The 27,954-nt window shown below is 39.8% G+C and overlaps 1 protein-coding gene across 1 annotated transcript; it reads left to right on the top strand.

Moving 5' to 3' along the window:
- Positions 1 to 26,152, top strand: gnas (GNAS complex locus). Its single transcript, XM_062427991.1, has 12 exons — positions 1 to 1,064; positions 5,642 to 5,714; positions 11,832 to 11,886; positions 12,123 to 12,242; positions 17,611 to 17,708; positions 21,366 to 21,420; positions 21,630 to 21,703; positions 21,905 to 21,963; positions 22,075 to 22,195; positions 22,767 to 22,897; positions 23,421 to 23,488; positions 23,578 to 26,152. The coding sequence occupies exons 1-12, from the start codon at positions 926 to 928 to the stop codon at positions 23,722 to 23,724; spliced, it is 1,140 nt and encodes a 379-aa protein (XP_062283975.1). The 5' UTR covers positions 1 to 925; the 3' UTR covers positions 23,725 to 26,152.
- Positions 26,153 to 27,954: the final 1,802 nt, after the last annotated feature.

Genomic DNA, 27,954 nt, shown 5'->3' with positions numbered 1-27,954 from the left:
ACACAGCGAAGAACAGCCATCACAAATAAGGAGGACAAATCGGGGGGATAGTGGATCGTTTCGGAGTTGGAGGTGGTGGGGGATCCAGCCGAGAAGACAGCCGCAGTGAGTTTGGAGCCGTTTTGGGCTGATTCGATGCGGAGAATGAAAAGGAGCCGGATGACGACGGAAGCAATGAAAATATCACACATGTAGCTCGTTTGGGTGTAAATATTATTCTCCTTCCTCCTGTCCTGCTGCCCCCCCCGCCTCCCCGACGAAGACAGCCGTTGGGGAGACAGAGAAATAGATAGAGAGTCAAAGTGTGAACCTATGGAAATGTTTATGATGAGAGGAGACGTGGAAACGAGCCGCGCCACAGTACGGGCGAGCCTTTCGGACACGCCGAGTTCGGCTCCTTGTCACGGGCAGCAGTGAGACGCAAGACCCGGGCTTTTGGAGATGCAAATTAGGCTGTGTGTTCTGCCTCCGTTTGAGGTGAAACCCCGCTTTTTGGTATCTTAACACACATTGTGGATTACACATTTTTACACAGCTGACTCGGGGAGGACACAGAGTGGGAAAACAAAACAGTAAAACTACACTGCATGTGAAGGAGGAGAAAAAAAAGCCCAAAGCAGGATTCAGCAAACTGAGAAGGCGGCCTCGGTGTCGTCAGCAACAGTATCCTGCCCTTTCTCTGACAGCAAAATACGCGTTATGGACATATAATTTCTACCGTGCTGCACCACGGACAGTTTTTGGAGCAGACAAGGGACGTGAAACGGTGTAAATGTGGGTGACACTGCTGCCAAATTCGTGGGTCAAACGAGGGATCTAGACTAGTTTATTTATTTTTCTTTCTACATATCCCCCCCTCCACCTCCACTTCTTCTTCTTCCTCCTCCTCCCCTGGACCCCCTTTTTTCTTTTTTCTTGCGGGAAGATGGGTTGTTTGGGCAACAGTAAGACCGAAGACCAGAGAAATGAGGAGAAGGCACAAAGAGAAGCAAACAAAAAGATAGAGAAGCAGCTCCAAAAAGACAAACAGATATACAGAGCAACACACAGACTACTACTTTTAGGTGAGTTTGATTTTTTTATTTTTTTTATTTTTTGTTTTCTCTGCTTGCTGCTTTACAGGCAAGGCCTCAGTCTGCACAGTTGAGGCTCTGCTTCCTCTCTGCATAACCTTCTGGGATGTTGTTTTGGGAAACATTGTCAACAGTGTGACTTTGCCATTGCATAAGGCTAAAAATGCAACACTGTGCTGGGTTTTCAGCATGTTGCTGTCAAATTGGCTGTCTACCACTGCCAACCTCAAAACATGCTGTAGCAGAGTCCATAGGTTGATTTGAGAGTATACAGTGATGCAGAGGTGAACATATAAGGTGAGTAAACTACTGTCAGTGCTCATTGTAGGATAAACAAACACGGACATCAAGACAAACAGGTTTTATTGTCATTTATACTCAATCTATACATGTTTTTCTTTACAGAACATGTCCATCTTAAGCTGTATCAGTTTGGGACTGAATAGCATGGTGTACATTGTTCATTTTAATCCTAATCATGCATGTGGGCTTGAAAAGTTAGCTAAACTAACACTAGTTTTACATGACATGCCAGTTTGTGGGTGTGTAGCCCAAACAGTGTCTTAAAATAATGTGACTGTGAGGAAAAACACCCACTCAAATCTACTTAATGAAGAAATGAACATGTGTCAGCCTCAACGTGTGTGTGTATGTATGTGTGTCAGACAGTGAACTGGAGGTGGGCTGGGTCTCCACATTACATAAGAGACAAATAAGAGTGTCTAACTTTCCCCCACCGTGCTCTCTTGTACACTCCTTGAATGTCCACTCGCAGGCTTATCACTTCTAAGAAGTCGCGGTGTGCTCGGTAGAAATCATAATATTTGATTACAGAAATGCCAACGAGGGTGCGTAGTGTACGACAAGCCGGTATTTGTGTTGGGGAGGAAGTTGTGGTGACTTTAGGAAAGCAGAAGGACAGGACCCACATGAAAAACAAAACAAAGATGTCTGCCGTAAAGTTAGCTGACTTTCCATTATATAATCTACTAGTTTGCCTGTATGGCAGACCTGTGGACCTGCAGGCTGTTATTTGTGATGCTGCAGATTCTGGGGGTATCTTAATACAGTTGGACCTCAAATCAAGCCTGGTGCAGCTGCACAATGTAATCTAGGTCCTGCACTATGTTTCTATTGTTTTTGGGGAAAGATACTATGAGAGGTAGTATAATCATATTAGTACTATAAAGAATCTAGTGTTTAGTGCCAACCAGAAACCAAAGTGCAGCATTCGTGGTGTCAGTCTTTGTGTTGGGTGCAGCTAATACACAAATGTTGACCATCTGTTTGTAGAACAAAATGTTTAGTGTCTGCCCACCTGGCTGTAGTTGTTGATCAGTGGATTATGTTGCTCAGTATAATTGTAACCTGCAACTAAAAACTACTATGGTCATTGGATTAACAAGATCACCTAATTAAAGTGTCAATGGATGTGTGGTTTATGTTAGCAGGGTATGTTTCACAGTCCCCAGTTAACAAAATAACACTTTTTCAGACTTGAGCCTCTTTCCTTCAAATATAAATTGTGGTTCCTTCAGGGAACCACAATTTATATATGAATCGTCTACATTTATAATTGTGATGTTTTAAAAATGAACTAAAACAAACAAACTACCTAAAATGTATGGACATGTTTCATGAATGAAGACAAATTTTGGATGCCAAGTCCTCGATACATTTTCAGACCTAGCAAAAAAACATCAGGATAATAATCTGAGGAACAAATCATACCCATGATCCATTTAAACTTTTTATTAACTACAAAGTTGTTTGACAGTCCATAATCGAAGTGAACTTGTCGGTAAAATCATGGCAAGTGTTTGAGTCAACACCGCAATTCTAATTCTCAATCTTTGCAAATTAAAGTGACGATCCTGTGTGCACAGAGCACTGCAGATGTTTGTTATGGTAATGTACTACCACAGTTATCTCTTATTTAACTGCAGTAAATGTTACATTGATTAACAGGTTTGCATCCTTCCCCAGAGATCGCTCACATTTTGACCGAGCAGAGTTCATCACTTTTCTCTGACTGTTCAGTGACTTTCTGCACAGTTTACATCCGTGTCTGCATTACAGTGAAACATTTCTCCATGTATTTGCATGTCTTGGCTTCTGATTAGAAACATTAACCACTGGTGTTGCCAGGAATTTAGTCATTAAGGTTATTGATTGTTCAGAGCTCACCAGATCTACCAGCAGCCATGCAAGCTGCCAACACACTAACACATCTTCCTTGGAGGTAGAAACAACAATATTCTAATAAAACACAAGCTTCAGTTCACCTAACATAACTAGTAGATTGAAGAATCATCTTAACTCCACTACTTACTACTTACATGCAAGTTTGATATTTTTGGTTTTTTTTGTAAGTTTTTCTTCACAATAGAAACACATTTATAAATTGTAGTTATTATGGGGATATGATTAAGTTTACAGATTGTAGGAATATTACCAGTTGGACATACCACTGTTGACAAGGATCATCTTGTAGCATGTACTACTTTTACTTTTTCAATTGCATGGTATGATCCAACCAAACCTCTCAAATCCATCAGTGTTTAATGCTGATCATCTGCACGAGATCTGCATGAAAATAAAATTGTGTTTAAAAGTAAACATTTATGACATTAATTTAGAAATTAAAAGACAATAAAGAAGACTAACAGTGACCAAGTCTTGAAGTGCAAATTTTCATATTTTGAATGCTTTGTATTATGGACACAGTTCAGCTGGGATTCAGGTTCAATACCCAACCTGAATGAGTGTGTCTGCTTTCAACTGAAATTGCCCCAAATTGACCAATACACCTCTGTACTTTGACTAATCCAATTAAATGCATTTACTTTGCAAAATGTTTTTGGCATTTCTGCATTGTGTGGCGGTGCAGGGTGTGTGAGGAGACAGGAAGATGTGAGTGAAACAGGAGAGCGGACATTGTGCCATGAGGTCATCAGTCAGATTTGAGAGCATGATGAGTTATGAGTTCATGGTATGCACTGTTGGTTGCTGAGCCACCAAAATGCCCAACTCAGACTACTGTCTGGCTTGTCTGATAGTGTGATTGGCTACCACAAATGTCCCATCACTTACTATTGGGCTTAATATAGGACTTTTAGTTTGAGGACACTGGACAGATAGTGACAGTTATCCTTTTTCCTCCATTGAAGAGATCCAACATGGCTGAGAGTAACGTCTCCTTTCTGAGATGCCATGTCATGCCCATGTCTTCATAGTCTGATATTTGATAATTGTGTGTGTGTGTGTGTGTGTGCCTTCTTTATTAATTCATGTTAAGTTACCAAACACTCATAAGGACTCCAGTTCACCTGATAGCAATACATCCAAACATGTCTTTAGTCACTCATTGAGGCTTTAAAATGCCAAATGATGTGTTTTCTTAGACTTATACTCTTAAGACTTAAAGTATAATAATTCAGACAGGTGTTCCATAACCTCAAAATAAATACAATGTTTTCATCTTTTGCTCAAGGCGGGGAATTTATTTGAGTCAGCAGAAAGTTACAGGTCATTGTTTAATTCTTGATCTTTCTTTCTGTTGTAAAGATAAAAATCAAGATAAATAGACCACTTATTGAAAAAGGGTTAAAGGGCCTTTGACCGGAAGGACATCAGAGTGCAAAAGAGCTGCAAGTTTTTAAGATGATCTCTCCGAGCAGTTGTACTACAGATTTGACATTACAGAGAAACGGCTGTAAATTTAAGCTCAAACCAGTACAACTCTGTGGATACAGTAAACCAAAAAACACACATTTCATAATCAATCACATTGGTGGTCTGTTTCAGGCAGCTGTACATTAGTGGAGGTTAATGAGACTGTGAAAACATTTTTACAAGTTTGAATGATCTGCTGTAACAATCAAAGCCACATATGAGAGGCTCCTTGCTGGTGAATCCAACATTTCTTCCTCTGACTTGTCCTACATAGCACATTCAAACTTTGTGTTAAGAATACTACCTGCCAAACCTTTTCTATTTAACACTATAGTTTCTGCTCTTTGAAGGGAAATGTTAAAGCCATATGTTACAGAAATGTTTAAAGTCTAAACACAGTCATCATCACAGCTCAAAATGTAATCTCCTGCGATTGTGATCACAGTATCTAGTGGAATAATCCAGTTTATTATTTCAGCCATGACCATGCAGCAGTGTCCTTGCCTTCACTCCTAGTTTTCCCGAATTAAAAAAAAGTCAGTCACTTATAAAAATGTGCTGTTTGTTGAAGTTTTGTATAGAACATAGAAAGTCACAGCCAAAACAGCTTATGTATATCCAAATTGAAAACCTTTTCAGTGCAATTCAAATAAGGGACACTACACGGTGGCATTTCAGACAAATGTGTATGGTCTCTATCCCGACACTGTGTGTGTGTGATCTTGTTTCACATGTAAACAGATCCCTAATATTTCTCTCTCTCTCTCTCTCTCTCTCTCTCTCTCCTCTCTCTCTCTCTCTCTCTCTCTCTCTCTCTCTCTCTCTCTCTCTCTCTCTCTCTCTCTCTCTCTCTCTCTCCTCTCTCTCTCTCTCTCTCTCTCTCTCTCTCCCAGGAGCTGGTGAGTCAGGAAAGAGCACCATAGTGAAACAGATGAGGATCCTACATGTCAACGGCTTCAATGCAGAGTAAGTATGATAAGAGTAAAGTAACTGAACATGAGCATATGTCCGAAGTAGGTTTAGGTACTATATGCTCGGATTGCTGTGTCCCAATTCTGAGGCTGCATCCTCTCAAAAACGAGACATGATGATGTGTCCGTGGAAAAAGTTGAATCTGAACGTCTTCTCAGACTTGTTTAGCTTAAGTGACAAAGTTCTACCCCCAAAAGTTTGACAGATGGTTGATACAAGTGGTAAAAGTTCAATCATACCTGAGCTCGGAGTAAGAGCTGTGACATTTCATTTTATCATTTGATAAAGACACCTTAAAATAGTGTAGTTTAATTGTATGTGCATCAATATAACATCTTTTTAGCTGTAAGACATTTATGTTTAACAACATATTCAAGCTGCTAACAAGAATCAACAGTGAGAATTATGTCTGGCTCCCATTACACAACCTGTTATCCTGATGTAGTGTTTGAGATGTGTATTCACCAGTGACTCATGACCACCTGAACACAAATACCTGGTTAACAGGTTGTGGTCATGTGAATTTTCCCAACCTTATGAGTTGACGAGGACTGGCTGTATGCCGTATTAAACAATTGACCAGTATGCAGTATGCAAGCATACTGATGGCCACAAAGGATGGTCCAGTTGTGTCTTTCAGCAAAAGGTGGCTGCTTTTGGAGGAGCATTTAAAGTTAGACTGCCCTGTTGAGTCGACCCATAATAATGTTTGTGAAATGTGGACTTTATAGGTTATGTATGACCCTCTGCAAAAGAAACAAAGTCAATTTAACAGAGTGCCAGGAAGAGTTGATGGACATTTGATTGTTTTGGCTGAAAATGACTGTTCAATTAGGCAATCCTTCTCCTGTTAGTTGGCTAGCTGTCCATGTGAGGTGAATGGAAATATCAATTTTAAATGCTAAATGAAGTAGTATGACTTAGCTTGGCTCCATGACATCTTCACCATCAACATTCACCGTGGACATGCAAAGCCTTATGGGAACTGTAGTTGTTGAATGGTAACGTAATTGTTGTTATGTCTTTGTTAAAATATATTAGTGAGTATTATTAGCACATTTAGGAGTAGATGCTCATTAAGCCTAGAGTAGGACAGACTATCTTGTCTGTGCATTTCAGAGAGATCACCAGTCTGGTGACCCAAACACAGTGAAACAACCATCAGGAGTTATTTCCAGATACTTTTTTTCCCCTGTCATTAGCAGGACCCCAGCTTCTGTTTCATATTATCTGAAGTTGACATTCCTCTGCTTCTGTCAATGTAAATTAAATACATTTATCTGTTTTTTAGCATTCATCATTTAAGGATTCTTTAATTTAGTCTCTGGAGACAAAGTTCTCAAGTGTTTGTTATGCAAGATTACAATTCTCCTGCTCTTTATTTATTTTGCCTTTTCATCAGTGGATCACATCCTTGACTTGTGTTTGTTTCAATAAGTAAAAAAAGGAAAGTTTCATCTGTGTGTCAGTGACTTGGCATGCTTTGGTCTGGTGGTTGTAATGAGGATGGAGGCATCTTTGCAAGGTTAGACTAGAAAATCAGCACCTAAGGCAGACAAGAGCGTATGACCCAGCGCGTGACTCCACAACACTGAGCTGTGTGTGTGTGTGTGTGTGTGTGTGTGTGTGTGTGTGTGTGTGTGTGTGTGTGTGTGTGTGTGTGTGTGTGTGTGTGTGTGTGTGTGTGTGTGTGTGTGTGTGTGTGTGTGTGTGTGTGTGTGTGTTGGTGTCAACAAGACATACAAACACATACAGCATCACCACTTTCAGTCAGATCTGTGACATTGTTTGAATTATCTAGGTTGTTTTTTTGTTTTTGTTTACCGAGCTATGTATGTCTCCTTTGTACTTCCATATGTATTTGACTGTTAATGGGCGGTCCGATGTCATCTTTTAAGTCGGAAACAATGAATCACCATTGTTTTTTGAAGACCTGTTCAAAGCAGAACTTACAGGCCAGTTGCTTGTGGGTCTCCACATGACAAGCATAGTAATATGTTTTAATGAGCTTGGATCCCGAGGCAGGACATACATTTACTGATTTGGGACTGAAAGGGTTCAGTAACGCCTGTGATAAAAGATTTGGGTGAATAGATTGAGTGTTGTGGTAACCTAAAGGTCAGAGTAATTCGCTTGTGACCGGAAGACTGTTGGTTCCATTTGCTGGCTTGATTCGGGGAAAAGGGATGAATGACTGACTCAGCGTTCTCTATTCTTTCAAAAACTATGACTGAGCTGCCCTACCCAAAACCTCTGATCCAAAAGCTCTCGGCGCTAATGAGAGCGGTGACTCTGAAGCAAAACCGTAAAGTTGCTGCAGGCTGCAAGACAAAACAATGAGGCGAAAGACGCTAAAACGCTCCATAAAGTTGAGATTCCCTGTGGGTTCATCTCCATGAGTGACCACGTTTACATAAAAGTAATCATATGATCCATTATTAATCTCAAAATATTGATTGATATACACTTTATGTATATAGTAAATATTGATACTTGTTTTTATTTTAATGTTCACAGTTTTATATTGACGCAAGTGATTTAAAGGCAGCCTTGTCGACCCAGTTTAAAGGTTCTGGATCTGGTATTGGCCATTTTTCACTTTCATTTTATACATTTTCCAGACTAAAAAAAAGAAAAGTATTCCTTGCCTTTTTAAAACATTTGATTCCATGCATTCTTCTTCCCTGTAAAAACCTCGCCCCGACATCACCCACAATGCATCTCAGCTGTCGACAGTTCGGTTGGAAATTTAGTTCTATTGTTAATGAGTTAGTTGAAAAATACTCGTAGGTGATTCGCTAGTCCTCAATCAAGAATTAACCAGTAATGTGCCATTAATTGTGCATAACTTGGAATAAATTCTAGCTGCGTGTGTTTTTTGAGCAGCTTATTCTGCGTATAATGAATATAAATTTAATAACACATTTAAGATTTAGAATTTATGACAAAAGTGTCATGGTGGTGATATTGATTTCTTCCTGTCATCTGCTTTACATTTTCTCTGCATATATTCATGTTAACGTATCACTTGACGTCATCACTGTAACAAGTTTGTGTGTCATGTCTTCTTTTTTCTTTTTTTCTCCCCCTCTCTTGCTAACCACACACAGGCATGCAGTCGCTCTCTTAAGACTGGAGAGTGCAGACACACGGCCATGTGATTTTTAATGACTATCAGGTTGAAAATGTAAAAAGGCCTTCTCAATCTCCCTCCTAACCCAATAAACTCAGTCTTAACCCCCCTTTTCTCTCTCTCTCTCTCTCTCTCTCTCTCTCTCTCTCTCTCTCTCTCTCTCTCTCTCTCTCTCTCTCTCTTTCTCTCGTGTTTCTCAGAGCACAGTGACCTCACAGGCTTCTCGGGTTCTGTTACCATTTGCCAAAGAGTATTACACGAATGGTTTCAAGTGTGTGTGTATTTTTCAGGCTCTGTTTTGAAGCTCATGTGATTGATGCATCAACCAGGGCTGGACGATATCACCTGAAATCAATACCAAGATTAAATTGTCACATTTACTTTGGCAACGATTACTGAAATGATACTGTATTTGATACGCCTGTGCACAAGATTTTCCATCCTCACAGTGGACCTTCTTATTACATTTTTCACTCACCAAGAAACAGAATAATTATTTAACATATTCAGTCATTTAGAACATTTTTAGGTATTTGCTAAGCGATATAAGCTCTATTCACATCTCAAGAAGCTATTAAAGTAAATAGCTTAATATTCGAAATAGATTTGAATATTACTTTTATGGCCTCTATTATCTCGTTCCTTCAGCTGGAAGTTTTAAAATGTGACATTATTCTAGCAAAGGTTTGTCTTAACAGATAGCTGATTTGACACCATTTTACCATGTTCAGCATTGCTGCCATCAGTCTAGTCTAGATAATTTGTGAAGCCTTTCAACTTTCTGTACATGTTATGAATCTTTAAAGGTTGTCATTTTCTTACTCAGTATTTTGCTGATTGCCTTTTCATTTTAAAATCTTTTTTTTCTGGGGACACGGGAGACACCTTTACTGTTTCACAGCAGCATAGCTAACTTGGGTGTTAACATCACTTTATGCTGCTGGTACACAAAACTCTAGCTGTTGCATTCATTGCTTACCGCCAACCTGACTGTGCCATCGGCCAGCTATCTGCCTGTCATAAGCGCGCACACACAGCATGAACGCCACCAAACAGACTGTTACTACACTATTTTCTGGCACTTTTCACATTTAACGTTGTATTGTGCTGTACCATGTTTACTAAAGACAAACTGTGCCCACATGACGGACATGATTTCCAGCCACCTCCAGCTGCTTTCCTCCAACAGTCGTCATGTCTACTTGAGTTTGACCTGCATTGTTAATCACGTAGCTTAAAACTTCCTGATTGAACAATACTGACTTATGATATGAACCCACAGAGCAAACACTCACTAGTTGTGTACTTTTGTTGTTGCTAGGTGGCAGCCAATGAAAGAATTAATTTATTGAGCATACCGACATGACTGAAAGGAGGTTGATTACAGAGTCATAATATCAGTTTCTGTAACTTTCCAATGGCTCTCCGAGCCCTAGCTGCATCGGCAACAGAGCAAATTATGTAATGGATGTTGATGATGAGCTAAAATACATTATGTATAGCATTGCAGCAACATGGCAGCTTGGCCATGTGTTAATAATTGTCTGCATGTGTGTATGTATTATGTTGAGTTTGTGCGTGTGTATTTTCTGTTTAATTGGATCATGGTGTTTGAGAGAATATGTTCTTAGTATTAATCTGTTCATGTTCAGTTGGTTAATTTAAGATCTTCCACACTCTTTGCCGATCAAGACTTTAGCAAACAAGTTAGAAATTCCTTTTTGTTCGTATGAATGTAGCATAAAGGTTGAGCTATAGAGATAGTCTAACTTGTTGCAGTTTTTACTTTATTAGCCTGCATGTATTAACAATGGCACGTCTGTATCTGTAATTGTAAACTGCTACTGCGATTAATTACAGAGTCTGTCCATATCATGGTTAGCATGTGTAAAACTAGTCCGATCATTTTGAAGCAGCTCCCCCTGCAGCCTGCTAAATGTAAGTACAAGAACAAGAACGACCATTAATGTTCATTTCATCTGACCTTTTGATGCGTCATGCAGCTGTAACCTGGACAGTTCAAGCAGTAAACTCCTCATAGATTTGACCAGTCAGGTGAAGTTTTGAAAAATAATTGTGCAGTTTTTGTTTTTGGTAACCAGATAAATAAGTCAAACTTTAAAATGCAAATCGTACTGACATAAAGACATTGAAATGTTGCATCGCATGCCGTCTAGTGCTGCAGTGTCACTTGTGAACAAGTAAAACCTGGCACAGGACAAAGAGGCCCATCTCGCCCTTTGTCGCTGACATAGAACTATTGTACACACAATGCGTTGCGGTCCTGGGAGGCTCAAGGTGACAGATAACTGGCTCTCTGGTTGCCTTTATTAGAAACATTTCTGTCACACACAGTCCAAATGCCTTGTACAAACAGCTATCCTTCACAGACATAATTTCTCTACCACGCGTGCCAGTGAAGGTCTGTTTACCCTTCCCAGATCAAAAACAAACTCAATGCAGCTCGCTGTTGTGTACCATGTCATGGTAACATGGAACTCATTCTCGTTACCTTTTTTTTTTTTTTTGACTTCACAATAACAATGTTTGCAAACTAAACAGTTGTCTTCTCTCGTGTTTAATAGAAGAAAAGCAGTGCAGTGGTGCTGTAGTGATAATGTAAGCTGTGAGTCTGCTGCGATGACTGATGGATGTAAAACTGCTCAGTCTGTCCTGTTTTCATCCAACTATTAGTGTCAGTTTGGGAATTTCAATCACAGTATTGACTATAATTGTGCATATTTGACCATTCTTTCAACATTATGCATTCATTAATATTTTGTATTAATATGCAATTACATATTTTAATGACTTGCTGAATTAAATCGCTATTTTGGCTCTTAATGAACTGTGAACTTATTGGTAACTGTTGGACTGGATGCAGTTTTATTTTACTGTACTATTTGTGTGATGATTGTTGTATCCTGTTTTAAGTGAACGTTGATGATGATTTAATTGAACCTATTTGTCTGTTTCAGAGAGAAGAAGCAGAAAATTAATGACATCAAGAATAATATTAAAGAAGCTATTGAGGTAAGTGATGATGATGTTTTCATCAGAGGATGAAAACAAATTGCTCCAAATTATTCTGTTACTTGGATTAATTGCACTTTGAAAACAGATCATCTGTGTGTCATCCATACTGAAATGTATATTGTGTGTGTGTGTGTGTGTGTGTGTGTGTGTGTGTGTGTGTGTGTGTGTGTGTGTGTGTGTGTGTGTGTGTGTGTGTGTGTGTGTGTGTGTGTGTGTGTGTGTGTGTGTGACAGACCATAGTTACAGCTATGAGCACCCTGACACCACCGGTGCAGTTAGCGTGTCCAGAGAACCTGTACCGGCTCGAATACGTCCTCAACCTCGTCAGCCAGAAGGACTTTGATTTTCCATCTGTAAGTAGGCAAACACACACATAGACCACTACACATATTGTCTTCACACCAGTTTTTAAAAGAACCTTTTTTTTCCTTTCTTTTTTTTTTTTTTTTTACAGCCGCAGCTTTGTGGTTTTTGCAATGAATTGAATGACTTTAACGAACATTTCAGGTGCATCCCTTTTTGTTTCACCTCCAAAAAGTGTAACTGCGGTTAAATTAAATGTAGGATTGACCTTCAAATGTCCTGTTCGACTGTTGATGTACAGCTGTGGCAACAGGTGCAGGCAGGTTTGTCTGTAGATGCGAGTAGATAATAGTTAGGAAATCCCAGGTGTTAATCTCTTGACACCAAGCTTTACTAATGACCTCGTGGGTAATATCTGTGCTGGGTTCAGTATTCTCAGTGGGACATTCCCATTAACTAATTGTCCATGCCAAGAGACCAAACCTCAGAGTCTCACTGTTTATCCACCTGTGGGGCCACAGACTTAATTCACTTTCCAGTTCACTCAGTCTCTCATTTGAATAGAAGCTGTAGTTAATTTTCTAGTATATGGGAATTCATCGTGTTTAAATTCCTGCTGCTTTGGTACCTTTTAATATGTCGTCAATGTGTGACTTACTGTACCAGTCAGTAATCATACGTCATATTACTCTTCTGACTATCTTCTAAAACGTGCCTTCTTTTAATGTTCGGATGTTTTTTACTAAACTGCAGGCAGCTTCTAATTTCAGTTCATTTGAGTTTAGTATGAAAATCGACCTTCAGTCTTGAAAGATAATTTTTTTTAAATCAAATTTCAATGATTAGATTTCAACACGTGGATGTACACTCACCGGCCACTTTATTAGGTACACCTTGCTAGTACTGGGTTGGACCCCTTTTGCCTTCAGAACTGCCTTAATCCTTCGTGGCATAGATTCAACAAGGTACTGGAAACATTCCTCAGAGAGTTTGGTCCATATTGACATGATAGCATCACGCAGTTGCTGCAGATTTGTCGGCTGCACATCCATGATGCGAATCTCCCGTTCCACCACATCCCAAAGGTGCTCTATCGGATTGAGATCTGGTGACTGTAGAGGCCATTTGAGTACAGTGAACTCATTGTCATGTTCAAGAAACCAGTCTGAGATGATTCACGCTTTATGACATGGCGTGTTATCCTGCTGGAAGTAGCCATCAGAAGATGGGAACACTGTGGTCATAAAGGGATGGACATGGTCAGCAACAATACTCAGGTAGGCTTTGGCGTTGACACAATGCTCAATTGGTACTAAGGGGCCCAAAGTGTGCCAAGAAAATATCCCCCACACCATTGCACCACCACCACCAGCCTGAACCGTTGATACAAGGCAGGATGGATCCATGCTTTCATGTTGTGTACGCGAAATTCTGACCCTACCATCCGAATGTCGCAGCAGAAATCGAGACTCATCAGACCAGGCAACCTTTTTCCAATCTTCTATTGTCCAATTTTGGTGAGCCTGTGCGAATTGTAGCCTCAGTTTCCTGTTCTTAGCTGACAGGAGTGGCACCCGGTGTGGTCTCCTGCTGCTGTAGCCCATCCGCCTCAAAGTTCGACGTGTTGTGCTTGAAAATCCCAGTAGATCAGCAGTTTCTGAAATACTCAGACCAGCCCGTCTGGCACCAACAACCATGCCACGTTCAAAGTCACTTAAATCACCTTTCTTCCCCATTCTGATGCTCGGTTTGAACTGCAGCAGATCATCTTGACCAAGTCTACATGCCTAAATGCATTGAGTTGCTGCCATGTGATTGGCTGATTAGAAATTTGCGTTAACGAGCAGTTGGACAGGTGTACCTAATAAAGTGGCCGGTGAGTGTATATAAAGACTGCAAACTTTATGTGATGATAATCATTCACATTGATATACAATTGATTTTATTAGCTACAATTCAGGTTGTTTTGTGGTCGACCAGTTTGATGGTTAACCGTTATAATGCGACAGAATGGGATGCTGTAATAGGTGGAGGGAAGAGGGGGATAGAGGAAGTATTACATCATGAAAGGAAGAGTGGGGGTTTTTTTCTCCTCTTCTTAAAGCGCATGACTGATTTATAAAAGAGCGCTCTGTTTGTAAACACATGATGAGTTTGCTGTCATGGAGAACTACATGATGAAAGGGGCGACACAGACGGCAGGATTTCTCTCACTAACAGGGCATCGATATCGCAAATAAAGACACATTTTCTAGCTTTAGTGGCAATTTGAAGGATGTGAGGTTTTATTCAAAATCCTCCTGAAATTAAAAGTGAATCTTAGTCAAAATGTAACACCTCAAGAACATCTTAGCAAAAGAGGAAAAGGAGAGAGAGATTACAGATTTTTATATAAGTTTTTCTACCTCAGCATCATTGTAGAGATACAGGAGAAACAACTCATAAATGTAACCATATCACCTGAAAGTGAAAATGAAGGCAAATCAAGCTGTTAGACAGACCTTGTAAACATATCTTTTTTTGCTACTTTCATGCTTGGTTCCTCTTTGACACACCAATCGACTGAGTTGCACAAATACAGAGTTTTACAATGAATACCATAGTTATAATTGACATTCTGGGTGGAGTGACTTTCATTCCCACTTCCAAGGAAATGTTTTAGATGACTGAAGATGTTCAAAGGAAGTGTAAGTGATGACATAAGAAAAAAATCATTCTGCTTATGGAAGATAATGATCCCATTTTATTCCAAAGTGAGGAAAAATTGCAGGTCGAGTGCAGCATGTGTGTGTTTGAGCCAACTGATCATCTTTTCCAGATACATTAATTCATTAATTTATTTTATTTACGCTCTCATCCTGAGTGATTTATAGCATGTGAACAGACAGAGAACGACTGCTCAGCGACCCTTTATAGAGACATATCGACTCTCGCATGAATCAAATCTGCGATTTTTCTGTAAGGGATGATTTTTTACCACAAAATCACCCGGCTTTTCCAGGAATTCCACTCATGCTGAGCTGTTGGGAAGCAATTATTTGTTTATGCTTGCTTGTTTGTTTGGCTTTTCTTGTTTGGACTTGACTTGTTTATGGTGAGCACGGCATACTTTCCAAGTTATAAAACAGTATGGCGAAAGTGTATCTTCCCTTTCATCAGGGGTGTGTGTGTGTGTGTGTGTGTGTGTGTGTGTGTGTGTGTGTGTGTGTGTGTGTGTGTGTGTGTGTGTGTGTGTGTGTGTGTGTGTGTGTGTGTGTGTGTGTGTGTGTGTGTGTGTGTGTGTGTGTGTGTTTTACGAAACTTCTACATATGATTACACATAGAAAATTGATCCATTCTGTTATAAACTGATATAATTGAAAGAATGTGTGTTTTATAAGAGTGAGACAGACAGGCATCTGTGTATTACCGCTCTGAATAAGAAAGCAGCCTATGCTTGACCTGCATTAAGGTAATTCATTAAGACAGCAACCAAAAGGTCCTGTTAAAGGTGCAGTGTGTAGAATTTAGCGGCATGTTGCAAAGTGGACTTGGCATGAATTTAATATAATAGTATGTTTATAAGTAGTGTGAAACTAAGAACTTTTGTGTTTTTGTTACCTTTTAAAATGAGCCTTTTATATCCACATAAGAGGCAGGTCCTCTCATGTTGCACCACCATGTTTCTACAGGAGCCCAGAATGGACAAACCAAACACTGGCTCTAGAGAAGGCCTTCACAGTTTTGTTTAATGTTTTTTCGTGAGTTTCACAAAAGTTAGGAAGTTAGTTAGGAACTTTATTGTCAGATCAGTAGATTTACAGTCATAAAAACAAAGATAAGCTGCAAACCCTTATATTTGAGGATGGTTTGCATTTTTCCTTGATAACTGGTTATTTCCAACGTCAAACCTTTTTTTGTTTTTAATAAAAGGGGGGTCGAGAGAGAGAAAACACCTGCAATGTACAGATGATCTGATAATGGGGAGCATTGAACACCTGAGCACAAGTTGAAGCCTGTCTGTAAAGAATTTGGATCGAAAAGAGGAGGTCCACTAAAGTAACACACATCATTCAGTGATATTTTTAAGCCTGTGTGGAATCATGTTGTGCATTTTTGTGGATGTAATACTCACAAAACAAATAATCCAGTTTTTGAGTGAACTGACATGTCCTCTGTCCAGAAGGACCGTTGAGGAATTATGCCAATTACACATAGTTCATGTAGTATTTTTTTACATGTTGACACATTTCCATGAAGGCAGTGTTTTGACTTGGAGTTGTGAAGTTGTTGAGTTATAAGGTAAATTGAATTCTCCTTTAGTTCCTCTATAAATTCCCAAAACATATGGCTCCAAAAGGGACTGTTGGCTGGATATCAACATCAGTACCATTGGAAAAGTGCCTGTAACACGAAGTACTGGAAGTTATTTACTTATTCTTTGATCAGATAGTCCTTCATCTAAACTAGAAATCTTTGCTTATTTTGCCATTTATTTGTTAAGACAAAGTTGTTGCTCATGTTAAGACTAGCTGTAATCCACAGATGTTTGGCTTATGTTGCTTAAAAAAGAAAAAGAAAAGGTTGTATATTGAAACACAGAAACTCAGCTATCATATTGGCACCATTATCAAAAAATGTGAAATGATATACAGTTCATGTGTTGCCCTGTAATCCTCCTCACACCTGTAGACTGCAGACGCATTTCCAAAACATGCACTATATATAAACTATACACAAAGACAGTAGTTTGCAGTTAAAACTATGTCCTTTATTTCCATTATGTATTCTAGGGTGACGTTATGATAAGTTTTATAAGTTAGTCCTCGTCTACTGCCTGTCACTGCGTCTTCAGCAACTTTCTGTCCTCCTTGAAATGAAATCTCCAGAGAACCCCTGTCGTTCAGTCGGTGAAGAAGTTAATTCACACTGTGTCACCGCACATTTTATGGTGCCTGTGTACAGTGAGGAGCATCTCTTTCCCTCCACCCATATTTACCTTTACAGACATGTACACAGGCATCGCCCAGACACAACGTACACTGCATGTGGTGTCAACAGAAACACTGAGCGCCCGGTGCCCTCACATACTCGCCACGGACGACAGACAACCCTGTCCTCGTTTCTTTCTTCTGCCCCAGCTGTCATATCTGGTGTAATATAATGCACAGTGAATAATACAGAATATCTTCTTTCTTTGATTCAGCTGATGAACTGCTGGTTGACCCGATTTAATCAAGCAAAGGTCGCTGATTTTTATCGTATTAAAAATACTGTGGATGGCCGTTAGATCAAACTGAGCGTGTGTTTTGTAATCCCGTTTTAAACAGGTTTCAGCTTGGTAAACATACACAAACATGTACATTTCCCCAGACTCTCCATCTTTTTTCCCTATCCAGATCTCTTTTTTTTTTGATATATTTCTCTGTCCCTCCTCAGGAGTTTTACGACCATGCAAAGACACTGTGGTTGGACGAGGGGGTCAAAGCGTGCTATGAGAGATCCAACGAGTACCAGCTAATCGACTGTGCACAATAGTAAGTAACCATCTGCCATTCCAGCTTCATGGTGAAATGGCTTCACATTGATGATTGTTAAATACGATACAACAGCCGCGCAAAATGTTTTGCCGATTCTGATATTCAACTCTGGTCATTTTTGAGGATTTTGGTAGTAGTGGCGTGATGATGGATTTAGAATTGCGTCTTACTCTAATTTTCATTTTTTATTTATCTGTCAATTCATTCTTTTCCCAATAAATAAATAGTTTTGTCTATTAAATGTCAAAAAAAGGATCATAAATGTAAATCAATCCCAAATATACCTTCACATAAGACAAAGAAAATCAACAGTCCTCACAACTGAGAAACTGGAATGGGAGAATATTATCTGGTTATTTTGCTTGAAAAATGACTTGAACAATTAATCCACTTATAAAGAGCTACTGATTCTTTTTTTTTTCTTTCTATCAACATTGCTTGGCTGGGCTGCCCAGGTGGTCCTGTGGCCTGCTATTTAAGACACATAACACATCAACATAACAGCATGTCATACTGCTCCTTCTACTCCTGTTTCCTGTTTCTCTGCACTTTAAAACTCCAAATATACTTTAAAAACAATGTAATTTACTAAAATAATCATAATTAAACAACTGATGATTCAGTGTATTATCAGTATTTTCCCTGGTGCAGATTAAAGGCATCAGAATCACAATTTTAACCATGTGGCGCCAAAACTCTCAAATCAGTGTTTGTACCAAGAGTTATATCTTTCAGGTCTGTAGCCTATTAGGAGGCGTACGTCCCATTCTATTATATGGAAAATACAATTCTTAGTAGTGTTGCAACTACTGATTGTTTTCATTATCGAAAATGTCACAAAATGGTGAAAAATGTTGATCACTGTTTCTCAAACCCCAATGTGGCATCTGCAAGATTTTCAAGTGTAATCAGATAATTTGGAACAATATTGAAGGGATGACTATTGGTGCTTTTTTGATAAATAATTATCAGTAATGTGGATATAAGGACTAATTGTGTTAAGTCAATAGAGCAGCTAGAACAGTCTTCACTTTGTTGTAATGCACCTTTAAAACCAGGAAAAAACAACACTTATGCCATAACAACATATTACGATATACAAGACGATATTTTTTTGGTATTTTAATATGAAGAACTGTTTATAAAAGTTTCTTCTTCTTAATGTTATCATTGTTGAACATTCACAGAACAGTAAGTTAACATTCAGTCACACCAGCAGTTAGTGTTTCTTGCTCCAAACCATAGTGGCAAAATGTACTTTGTTGCATTTTTTATTTGGTTTGTTTTGGTTCACACTGCCAGATTACAAGTGAACCGCAGCAAACGTCGTCACATGGGTTTAGGGCATCATGGTGGCTCAGTGATTTTTAAAGTAGTTGCATAGCAGGAAGTGCAGCTCCCCCTGAAGACCAAGTTATACAGGCCACATACTGACCAGGTGAAAGGTTGCATCATTGACAAACATACACAAACTATGCTAAACATTTATATATAAGTGTATATATATTTTCTTTCAATATATATTTTCTTTTCATTTCTTGCAGGTGATTTGGATTACACCCTGCGGGGCGATTTTTTATTACATTTTCCTCTCTCTAAAAAAACGTAACTAGATGATTATACTGTTTGAGTTGCAAACTGCGAACATGCCAGATGTGAACTTTAGACAGCTGTACTGTAATGTGTCATGTATCAAACAAAATAGGTTCAAAATAGTCTGCAGTTCATGTACAATGATAAAGATTTTGCCCTTTAGTAACATCTAGTGGCAGCTGCAGGATACTGCTGCAGACTTTGTGCCAATTAGGTAACTGACTTCAGAGACGTAATAACACTTACTACACACCTTCTTCTGTGTTTTAACTTGACAGACGCTCAGAAAGTTCCGACAGTAGCATTGTCTTTTTTCGTTCAATCGATACCTCCAAATCAAAAGACATACATGTGTTTGCATCAGTATTTTTATCTGTAGGAGAATGAAGCAATCTCTTACCTGCTGAATCCCCTTGTTTATAAAGTCATGGAGGAGTCGCTTGCACTAATATTAAACATTTGCAAATTCCAGCTGACTTTTATGTGCAAAGAGCTACTAAACAGTTTCTTTATTGATGTTCATGTTCAACAAATTATGTCAGAAACATTTACAAACACAGTACGTTGTTGCCTTCTAAAATCAGAACTGCCACCTGTCTCTTAAACTTTTGTTCAGTACCTCCTTTTCCCACACCATCTTTTACACTTTACACCTCCGAACATCATTTTTTCATTGTCATTTCAAAATGATAAATATATATTTCCATAAGGGCCTCGTCACTCTTTTTTTTCATCAGCTGAGAGATTATTCCATCTATCATTTTCAAAGCAAAAGCAGGTACAGAGACTGAACAGAGAAAATTGTAGTTAAACATTTTTTTTATGTAACAGCAGCAGTTTGCAGTGTTGGGAGCAAACATGGCCGGGGCTGAGTCATCTACAGACCAGAGGATGTGTGAAGGAGGAGGAGGGGTGGTGTTTGTGGAGGATACCTTAGCTGCTCGGCTCTGCACTACGAGCCTGAAGCCTGAGCTGCCTTTTTTACTCGTGCATCAGGCTCAGTGAATATTACGTGCGTTTAATTGAACACTTTTTAGTTGATTTGGTCCTCTAAACAGTTTACATGAGGAGGAAGCCTCCCTCGTGTTTCTCCCTCAGGTGTTTGAGATGGTACAGTCCCGTCTTTTGTCCCCTCCCTCTTCTTGCTCACACATCCAGAACAAAAACACAAGCTCATCCTGCTCTTCTCCTCCTCCTCCTCCTCCTCTTCCTCTGTCTTCCTTCTCTCCATCTCTGTCTGTCTCTCTCTCTCTCTTTTTTCTGGAGCTACTCCAGCCGCACTAGATTGGGAGCTGATAGACTATTAATAGTGCCTGTGGTTGGGTCTCCATGGTAACCATGCTGGAGGCCAGGGCGCTGGGGAGCTATTTTTGAAATCTGCTCTGTAATGTCAGACAGACGCCACTACCTTTCATTCTTTGTCTCTCTTTCTGTTTCTTACTTTCTCTCACGTTAAGCACATGCAGCATGTAACCTTCACGTGAAGTCTCTCTCCGTCTGTCTTTTCCATCATTTCTCTTTCCATCTGTTTCTGTTTGATTCACAGTGATTTGAATACACAGATTAGAGCCACTTTTTGTTGAGGGAGGAGAAGTTCACAGCTCATCTTTTCCTATTGTGTGTTTAGTGATGATCACACTAAACCATCAAACCAGCATTCTGCATGTTTTTGGCCCCCAAATTGATGAAAATTGTAACTTTTTGAAACAGTTCAAACTTCAATATCCAGAATTTGTAAATCATACATTCATATGATGAGATGGCAACAGACTGCACACATTAGGATTTTTTTGACCAGTCTGTGACGTTTTAAGGACGTTAAAAGGTAAAAATGTTGAATGATGGAGAGTCCCAACTTTCTGTGGACATAAAGACACTCTTTATTTGACCTGTTACATGGTTTGAATAAAAGGGTTGCTAAATGTTTTTTCATGGATGATGACTTAATGAGAGTCAATTGATGTGTCATGAGTCATGTTTGGAGTTAAAAGTATTGCTTTTAGTTTTCTATCATTGTTTTCAATCACTAATATTATCCCTTCTTACCTTTTATCTCTTCAGCTTTCTGGACAAGATTGAAATTGTGAAGCAGAGTGACTACACTCCGACAGATCAGGTGGGTGAATTATGATGTTACACGATCTGTCCTGTGAAGCCCAAAGATGTGGGTCAAAAATAAAAACATCCCATGTCCCAGTTCCTTAAAGTTTTTCACCCTGATCTAGACACTTGCTCCAGATTTGGTGGCGCAAGTATTTAAAATCTTCAAAACTATCTTCATGATCTTAACAACGTTTTTGTTACAATTTCTGTTATTATCACCAGGATTTGCTGCGGTGCAGAGTACTGACTTCAGGGATCTTCGAGACAAGATTCCAAGTGGACAAAGTTAATTTCCAGTAAGTAAAAATGTAAAGAGACAGAACTCATCCACTCAGGAACTGGGCAGATTTCTTACAAAACTGACTCAATGCTTCTATTAAAATATGTACTATGAAGGCGCACTCACAGTATTAACAGATGGAGAAGCTTAGATGTGTTTTTCCACATGATGGCAGTATTTCACCTGTGAGCCCTAATCTCTCGTCTGATTTACACAGTATGTTCGATGTCGGTGGTCAAAGAGACGAACGCCGGAAATGGATTCAGTGCTTTAACGGTAACATCTGCAGTCTCACTCTTTCTGCTTTCCTCTCACTTAACTCGGCTCTTTTTCTTTCTCTGTGTCTTTATTTTTTGTTTTTTCACTGATCCTCTCTCTCCCCCTCAGATGTAACGGCCATCATCTTTGTGGTGGCCAGTAGCAGTTACAACATGGTGATCAGAGAGGACAATCAGACCAACCGTTTACAGGAGGCCCTCAACCTCTTCAAGAACATCTGGAACAACAGGTGAAGTGAGGCAGATGTCTGCTGGCCTGTTGTTTTCAGTCACATATTACAAGCAAACACAATGGGGAAAGGTTTCGTTAGAAAGTGTGTTTATTGTGCATGGATTCCCAGGAGAGGACAGATAACAAATGAATACTTATTGATCAAGCCCAGATGTCAAGCCTGGGAAACTTTTTATGTTTTGTTTTCCTTGAACGATTGTGTAACCATGTGCGAGAGGTCCTAAGCAATAAACACCAATCAGGAGTAGTTCACATACTTGATTAATAAGTTCCAGAAGAGTGTAAGCAAACAATTGTTGCAGAAAGGTATAAAACTACCAAGAACTTCCAAAGTGTGTCTCATATCACAGCAGACGTGGATGTCAATGAGTTTAACGCCAAAATGTATTTGCTTACATTAATTTGTCCTAGTAATGAATCCAGTAAGTCAAGATTTATTCCCTCATATTGCTGTTTTCAGACATGGAAATGATCTGAACTGTTAAGGTTTTCTGCAGGAACTACTCTGACACATTTGGATGGCTCAGTTTGTGTGTGATCTTAATTCAGACTGTTTTATTCTCCCTCAGGTGGCTGCGGACCATTTCTGTCATCTTGTTCCTAAATAAACAGGACCTGCTAGCGGAGAAGGTGTTGGCAGGGAAGTCCAAAATTGAGGAATACTTTCCTGAATTTGCTCGCTACACCACACCTGACGATGGTGAGCAGTCATGCTGCAGCTTTATCCATATGCAGATACTTTGACCTCTTGTAATAATTGTTTGTAAAGTAGGGTGACCAGACATCCCAAACTGTTCTCAAACAGTTCCAGCTGGAAACAGATCTCTGAAAAATACCAGGATGTCCCAGTTTTCCACCACCTGTGCCAAATATGTCCTAGTTAAAAAAAAAAAAAACATATTCCTGATCATGCAGAAACATCCAGTGATATTCCAGCTTTTAGCTTAACAATTTTTTTGTGTGGCTGTGCAGGTAACATGCACAGTCTTGACTGGTGACCCCTCTAATAAACTAGATTTCTGAGGGACATTGCATTTAGTGTCAGCGACCACAAGAGGTCATCCTTGATATACACTTGGGAGATCAATCTGGTAACGCGCACCAACTTGAAAAAAGAAATAAAAGTCAGTTTTCGTCGTTGTTGCTGTAAGAACCGTAAGAAATGTTTGAATAGTTGTGTGTCGTGTAGAAGTTGGTCTCATTAAGCCTCTCTCGTCTTCCAGCAACACCAGAGCCTGGAGAGGATCCACGTGTTACAAGAGCAAAGTACTTCATAAGAGATGAATTCCTGGTAAGTTTTATGTGACCAAGAGCATATCTGTTTACTATATATTGTTTGATGTGAAATAGCAATTCAACTTTTTCTTTCTCCATCTACAGAGGATCAGCACAGCGAGCGGGGACGGGAGGCACTACTGTTACCCCCACTTCACCTGCGCTGTTGACACGGAAAACATCCGCCGTGTCTTCAACGACTGTCGAGACATCATCCAGAGGATGCACCTGCGACAGTACGAGCTGTTGTGATGGGAGAAGAAAGGTGTTCGGCCAAAAAAAAAAAACGCAAAAACAGATCGGACTATGAAACACCCTGAGTCTCTGAACTCCCCTCTCTTCCAAAGAGGTGTGCGAGCTCTTGTGAAGGCCAAAAGACACACACGTACACACACGTACACACACTTACATTAAACACACTCTGAAGCCAGAACTTCCCCTGATGCAAACTCCTTACCTGCAGTAGATCTTTTGATGGATGAAGGGTTTGAGGGGGTAACACAAGAACGGACTCTGATCTCCAACACCACTTTCAGCCATACTCCCAGCTCCTCGCCTCTCGAACATCACGCATTGTCCCCGCACACGTAACCTTCACCTTCCCCAAAGTCTGGACTGTATCTCCTGCAGTGAGGAAGGTTCGAGCTGCGGTAGAGATGGAAGTGCAACTCGGAAAGAGATAAATGTTGAATTACTGCAAATAGAGAATAAACGCGTCACAACAGATCAACTGAACACTGTATCTAATGAAAACACAAGCACTGTGCTCAGGACTCGACACTGATCCTTCCAATCACTTGCATACATCCACAAATACAACCACGGGATCTGCTTGCACACAGAAAAAACGCATCACACCTGCTTTTTACTGGACTGCATAACCGGGGCGGATCCAGAAACATACTGATCCGCCTACTGTAGCAGCAGCCGACAAGTGACCTGCTCACTGAGCTGTCGGCTGGTATTTTTTGCCTTCACAGTGCTTTGAAATCAAACAGACTGAGCGACTGCACAGCTGAGCCCCGAGGAGCAGTGTTACCACGTTGACGGACTAAAACGGACCAGGCTGCAGGGGGGGGAGGGGCCGGGATCACAAAAACAGGACAGAGCTGACTCCGATGTGAATTTCTCTGCTGAGTTTCAGACACATTCGAGAGGGACGACGATGACGACGATCCCTCGACTCCTCCACAGAACAGTTTTGCCACCTGACTTTGCCTCGTTGATAGTGGAGCAAAACGTGAGGAGGATATATTGAGTTTAAAACAAAAAAGAAACAAAAAACATAATGCCAACTTTTATGGAACTTAACAAACGGAGGGCAAAAAGCATCCTTCTACAGTACAGTACCATATAAGTTAAAGAGAACTCTCATCTTGTCATGATTGACCCTGTTTTACTGTCTGCACAGCTGTTTTTGTCTGTGTAGACTTTTGTGCCATTGTGCCCTGGGCGCTTTCTTTATCTTTACTCTTCCTGTCTCTTGTCATTCTCTCCCTGTTCTTTCTCCTCTGCCGATTCTACTCACTTCTCCCTCTCTTTCTCTCTCCTCCTTCACTCCTCCGCCACCTCCCCATCTGCACTTTTACTTTACAGGCAGTGCTCTTTTTTTGTTTTTTGTTTTTTTAAAGAAAAGAAAATATAATAATCCCGGACTTTAAATAGAAAAAAGGAAGAAGATGACAGCAACAAACGGGACGCTTTTTTTTTTTTTCACTCGTGGTCAAACAACCTGCTAACACCTCCCTCTATCTTTCCTCTTCTCTCCTCCCCAACCTCTTGCTCCTTTGTATGTCTGTCTTTATTTTACTTTACTGCTGAACTATTATTCTTGTACAGACTGTAAAATGTATTATTTTGTACAACTTTATTGAAAAAAATTACTTTTAGAAGATCCCTGTGCCTTGATCACGACTGTACGTGTGTAATGAGCTAAAGTGGGTGTCATACTGCGCTGTATAGCTTGGCCAATCCCCTCCTAACTCTGCCTCCCTTGCCACTTCCTTCTCTTTCTTTACCCCCCCCCCCCCCCCCCCCCCACCTCTCTATCTCTCTGTCTCTTGCTCTCTCTCCTCTGTCGTCTCTCTCTCTCTCTCTCTCTAGGCTGGAGGACAACCATTCGTAGCTTTTGTAGTTTTATTTCTCTCTCCTCTCCTATCCTCCCATTCTCTCTTTATGATTTAAATGTCTATTTTTGGATCCATATACCCCAAAAAGATAAATATATGAAATGTATATGGGTTTTAAAAAAAAAAGTATTTTATTAGAAATCAAATGAACCTTGACAAATTGTACACTTGATAGTGTGCGTATTGCTATAACTTAAATCCTTTCAACTGAAGTTGTGTTCAGGTTTCTTTTGTTTTCCTCCGTTGACATCTGCGAAGGACATTTTGAAGGGTTAAAGAGGAGATGACAGATGGAAAATGTTGCTTGTTTCTACACAGATCGTATTCTTTTGCTACCAAAAGACCAAAAAAAAAAGTGACAAAAACATAAATTATTTTCAGTTTATTTTCTGATGAGGGGGGAGGGGTTCTCCTTCCTAGCCTTGCACAGCAGAGGTGGCCTGTACAGTATTAGCATCTCTCTCATTTCAGTGCCCTAGTCTTCATTTAATGTGTACATCAAATATGGGTCTCTACTTTCTGAAAAGGAGCTCTAAGAAATAAAAGTTTTTTTTGGTGCAGACAGCAACAAGTCTGTCATTACATATTAACACACACACACACACACACACACACACACACACAAATAAGCAACACTACTCTATCACAGAAGCTGCATTTTTGCAATCTTATCCCTAAATTGCTGTAAATCCTCACCAGAGGAAGAGGCGTTTCCTGTTCGTTTACCAGTCATTTCCTCCTCAGATATGCAGTCTGTTTATTGGGACGACCATGAAGGCTGTAAAGTCGGTTTCTGAGCGGAAGTCCTCTGGTTTGAAGCTCAGCAATGTGGAAATTCAGGTTGAAAGTTGAACAAGGAACTCGACCCTCATAAAAATGCAACTGATGTGTTTTTATCCTGCGGAACGCTCCTCAGTGCCCCACTGAGGATAAAAATATACTGAGTGGACATGTTGTGAATATTCAGCCTTATTCTGCAATATAGAACTCCTGATATACAATTATGCATTTAATGTTTTGGCTGCGTTGCCACGACTACTGTCAGAAATGAAACTGTTTACCCAAAATGATGAAACTGCTATTATTTACTCAACATCTGTGTAAGTGTCAACTCTACACTATCTTACGAAAGTTTAACTTAACTTTCCATCTATTTTAGACCTCCAACACAACCACAAGAAGCAGATTTTTGTACCCAAAGGTTCTCAATATAGATAAATATGCTCAGGTCTCTTATTCTCAAGAGTCTCTTATAGCCACACGTTTGCACTGTGCATCCAAAAATCCAACGCTGACCATATTAAATTGCTTTTTGAGCTGTGAAACGATGACCGTGCTATCAGTAGCGTGACGACCGGAGGCAGCTGAGACAGATCTATCGGAGCTAATTCATTCTGTGCCTGGTGGCTTTACCAACTTCAGTTAGGTTCTTAGCTGATTTTGCTCCTATGGAGAACTCTTACTGTAAGCGTACAGTCACAGGCCTTACGGCAAAGATGCACAAACTGTGCATTTATTTCTTAGTATGGAAATGTTCTGTGGGTGGTCAGAGGGGAAAAAGTAATACCAGAGAATTTGTCTGTATAGCAGTGAGGAACGTGGTGCCTAAAAATAACACTTAACAGCCATGTTGCTTGGAAAAGGAAAAAAGTAGTACATTCTGGGAATTATGGTTTTAATGATGAATCACGGACTTCAGACTCAACTCAAACAATGGAAAATAATGGAAACCAGTTCCAAACATAAGACTTCTAGCCAACTGCTTCATTTGTGGCATTATGATTGTTTGATGTAGGATGTAGGAGGATTGCTCATGAATTTGTCTTACTTTAAAAAAAAAATTGAGGTCACAAAAAGTGATCTGGAGCACTCAACCAGAAGTGGTCCTGCTGTGACAGAAATTTCTGAATGTGCTGAAACCACTGGTGTATCAATTATAATACGTAGTTACAGTTACTCTGTAGTTGAAACCAAATTGGCTAAATCTGATAGTTTTCTCTCACTGTTATTTGCTCTTATGATAAGCTTCTGTTCATACACATTTGAGAAAGAAAAACATTAAGGATAAAACAAACACATAAGGGAACAGATACATGAATAGAAGAACTGAAGCAAATATCCACAGTGGATGACACTGGGCTCATGTCCTCTAAATCCAGGGGTAACCAAGGGGTTTGAACGACATGACAGGACTGCAATCAAAACCATAAATATGGTGGCTATTCTATTAGCTTACACCAGATCTTTAGATTTAAGGGTGTTTAAACTTAAATTAAAGAAAGGCTTTGGCTTTTGGCCACTGAATTTTAGCCCTGGCAGTGTGGAGGCTTTGAAGTACAGTGTAAATGAAGTA

The sequence above is a fragment of the Scomber scombrus genome, chromosome 10 (assembly GCF_963691925.1).
Source record: "Scomber scombrus chromosome 10, fScoSco1.1, whole genome shotgun sequence".
Taxonomy (NCBI): Eukaryota; Metazoa; Chordata; class Actinopteri; order Scombriformes; family Scombridae; genus Scomber; species Scomber scombrus.
This window is presented reverse-complemented; position numbering and strand designations above follow the sequence as displayed.

Bases quoted from the DNA above. Each gene is read 5' to 3' on its own strand.
- gnas (XM_062427991.1), top strand. From the start codon at position 926: ATGGGTTGTTTGGGCAACAGTAAGACCGAAGACCAGAGAAATGAGGAG. The intron at 12,243-17,610 runs GTAAGTAGGCAA...GTCCCTCCTCAG, and splicing joins AGGACTTTGATTTTCCATCT to GAGTTTTACGACCATGCAAA. The intron at 17,709-21,365 runs GTAAGTAACCAT...TTATCTCTTCAG, and splicing joins CTAATCGACTGTGCACAATA to CTTTCTGGACAAGATTGAAA.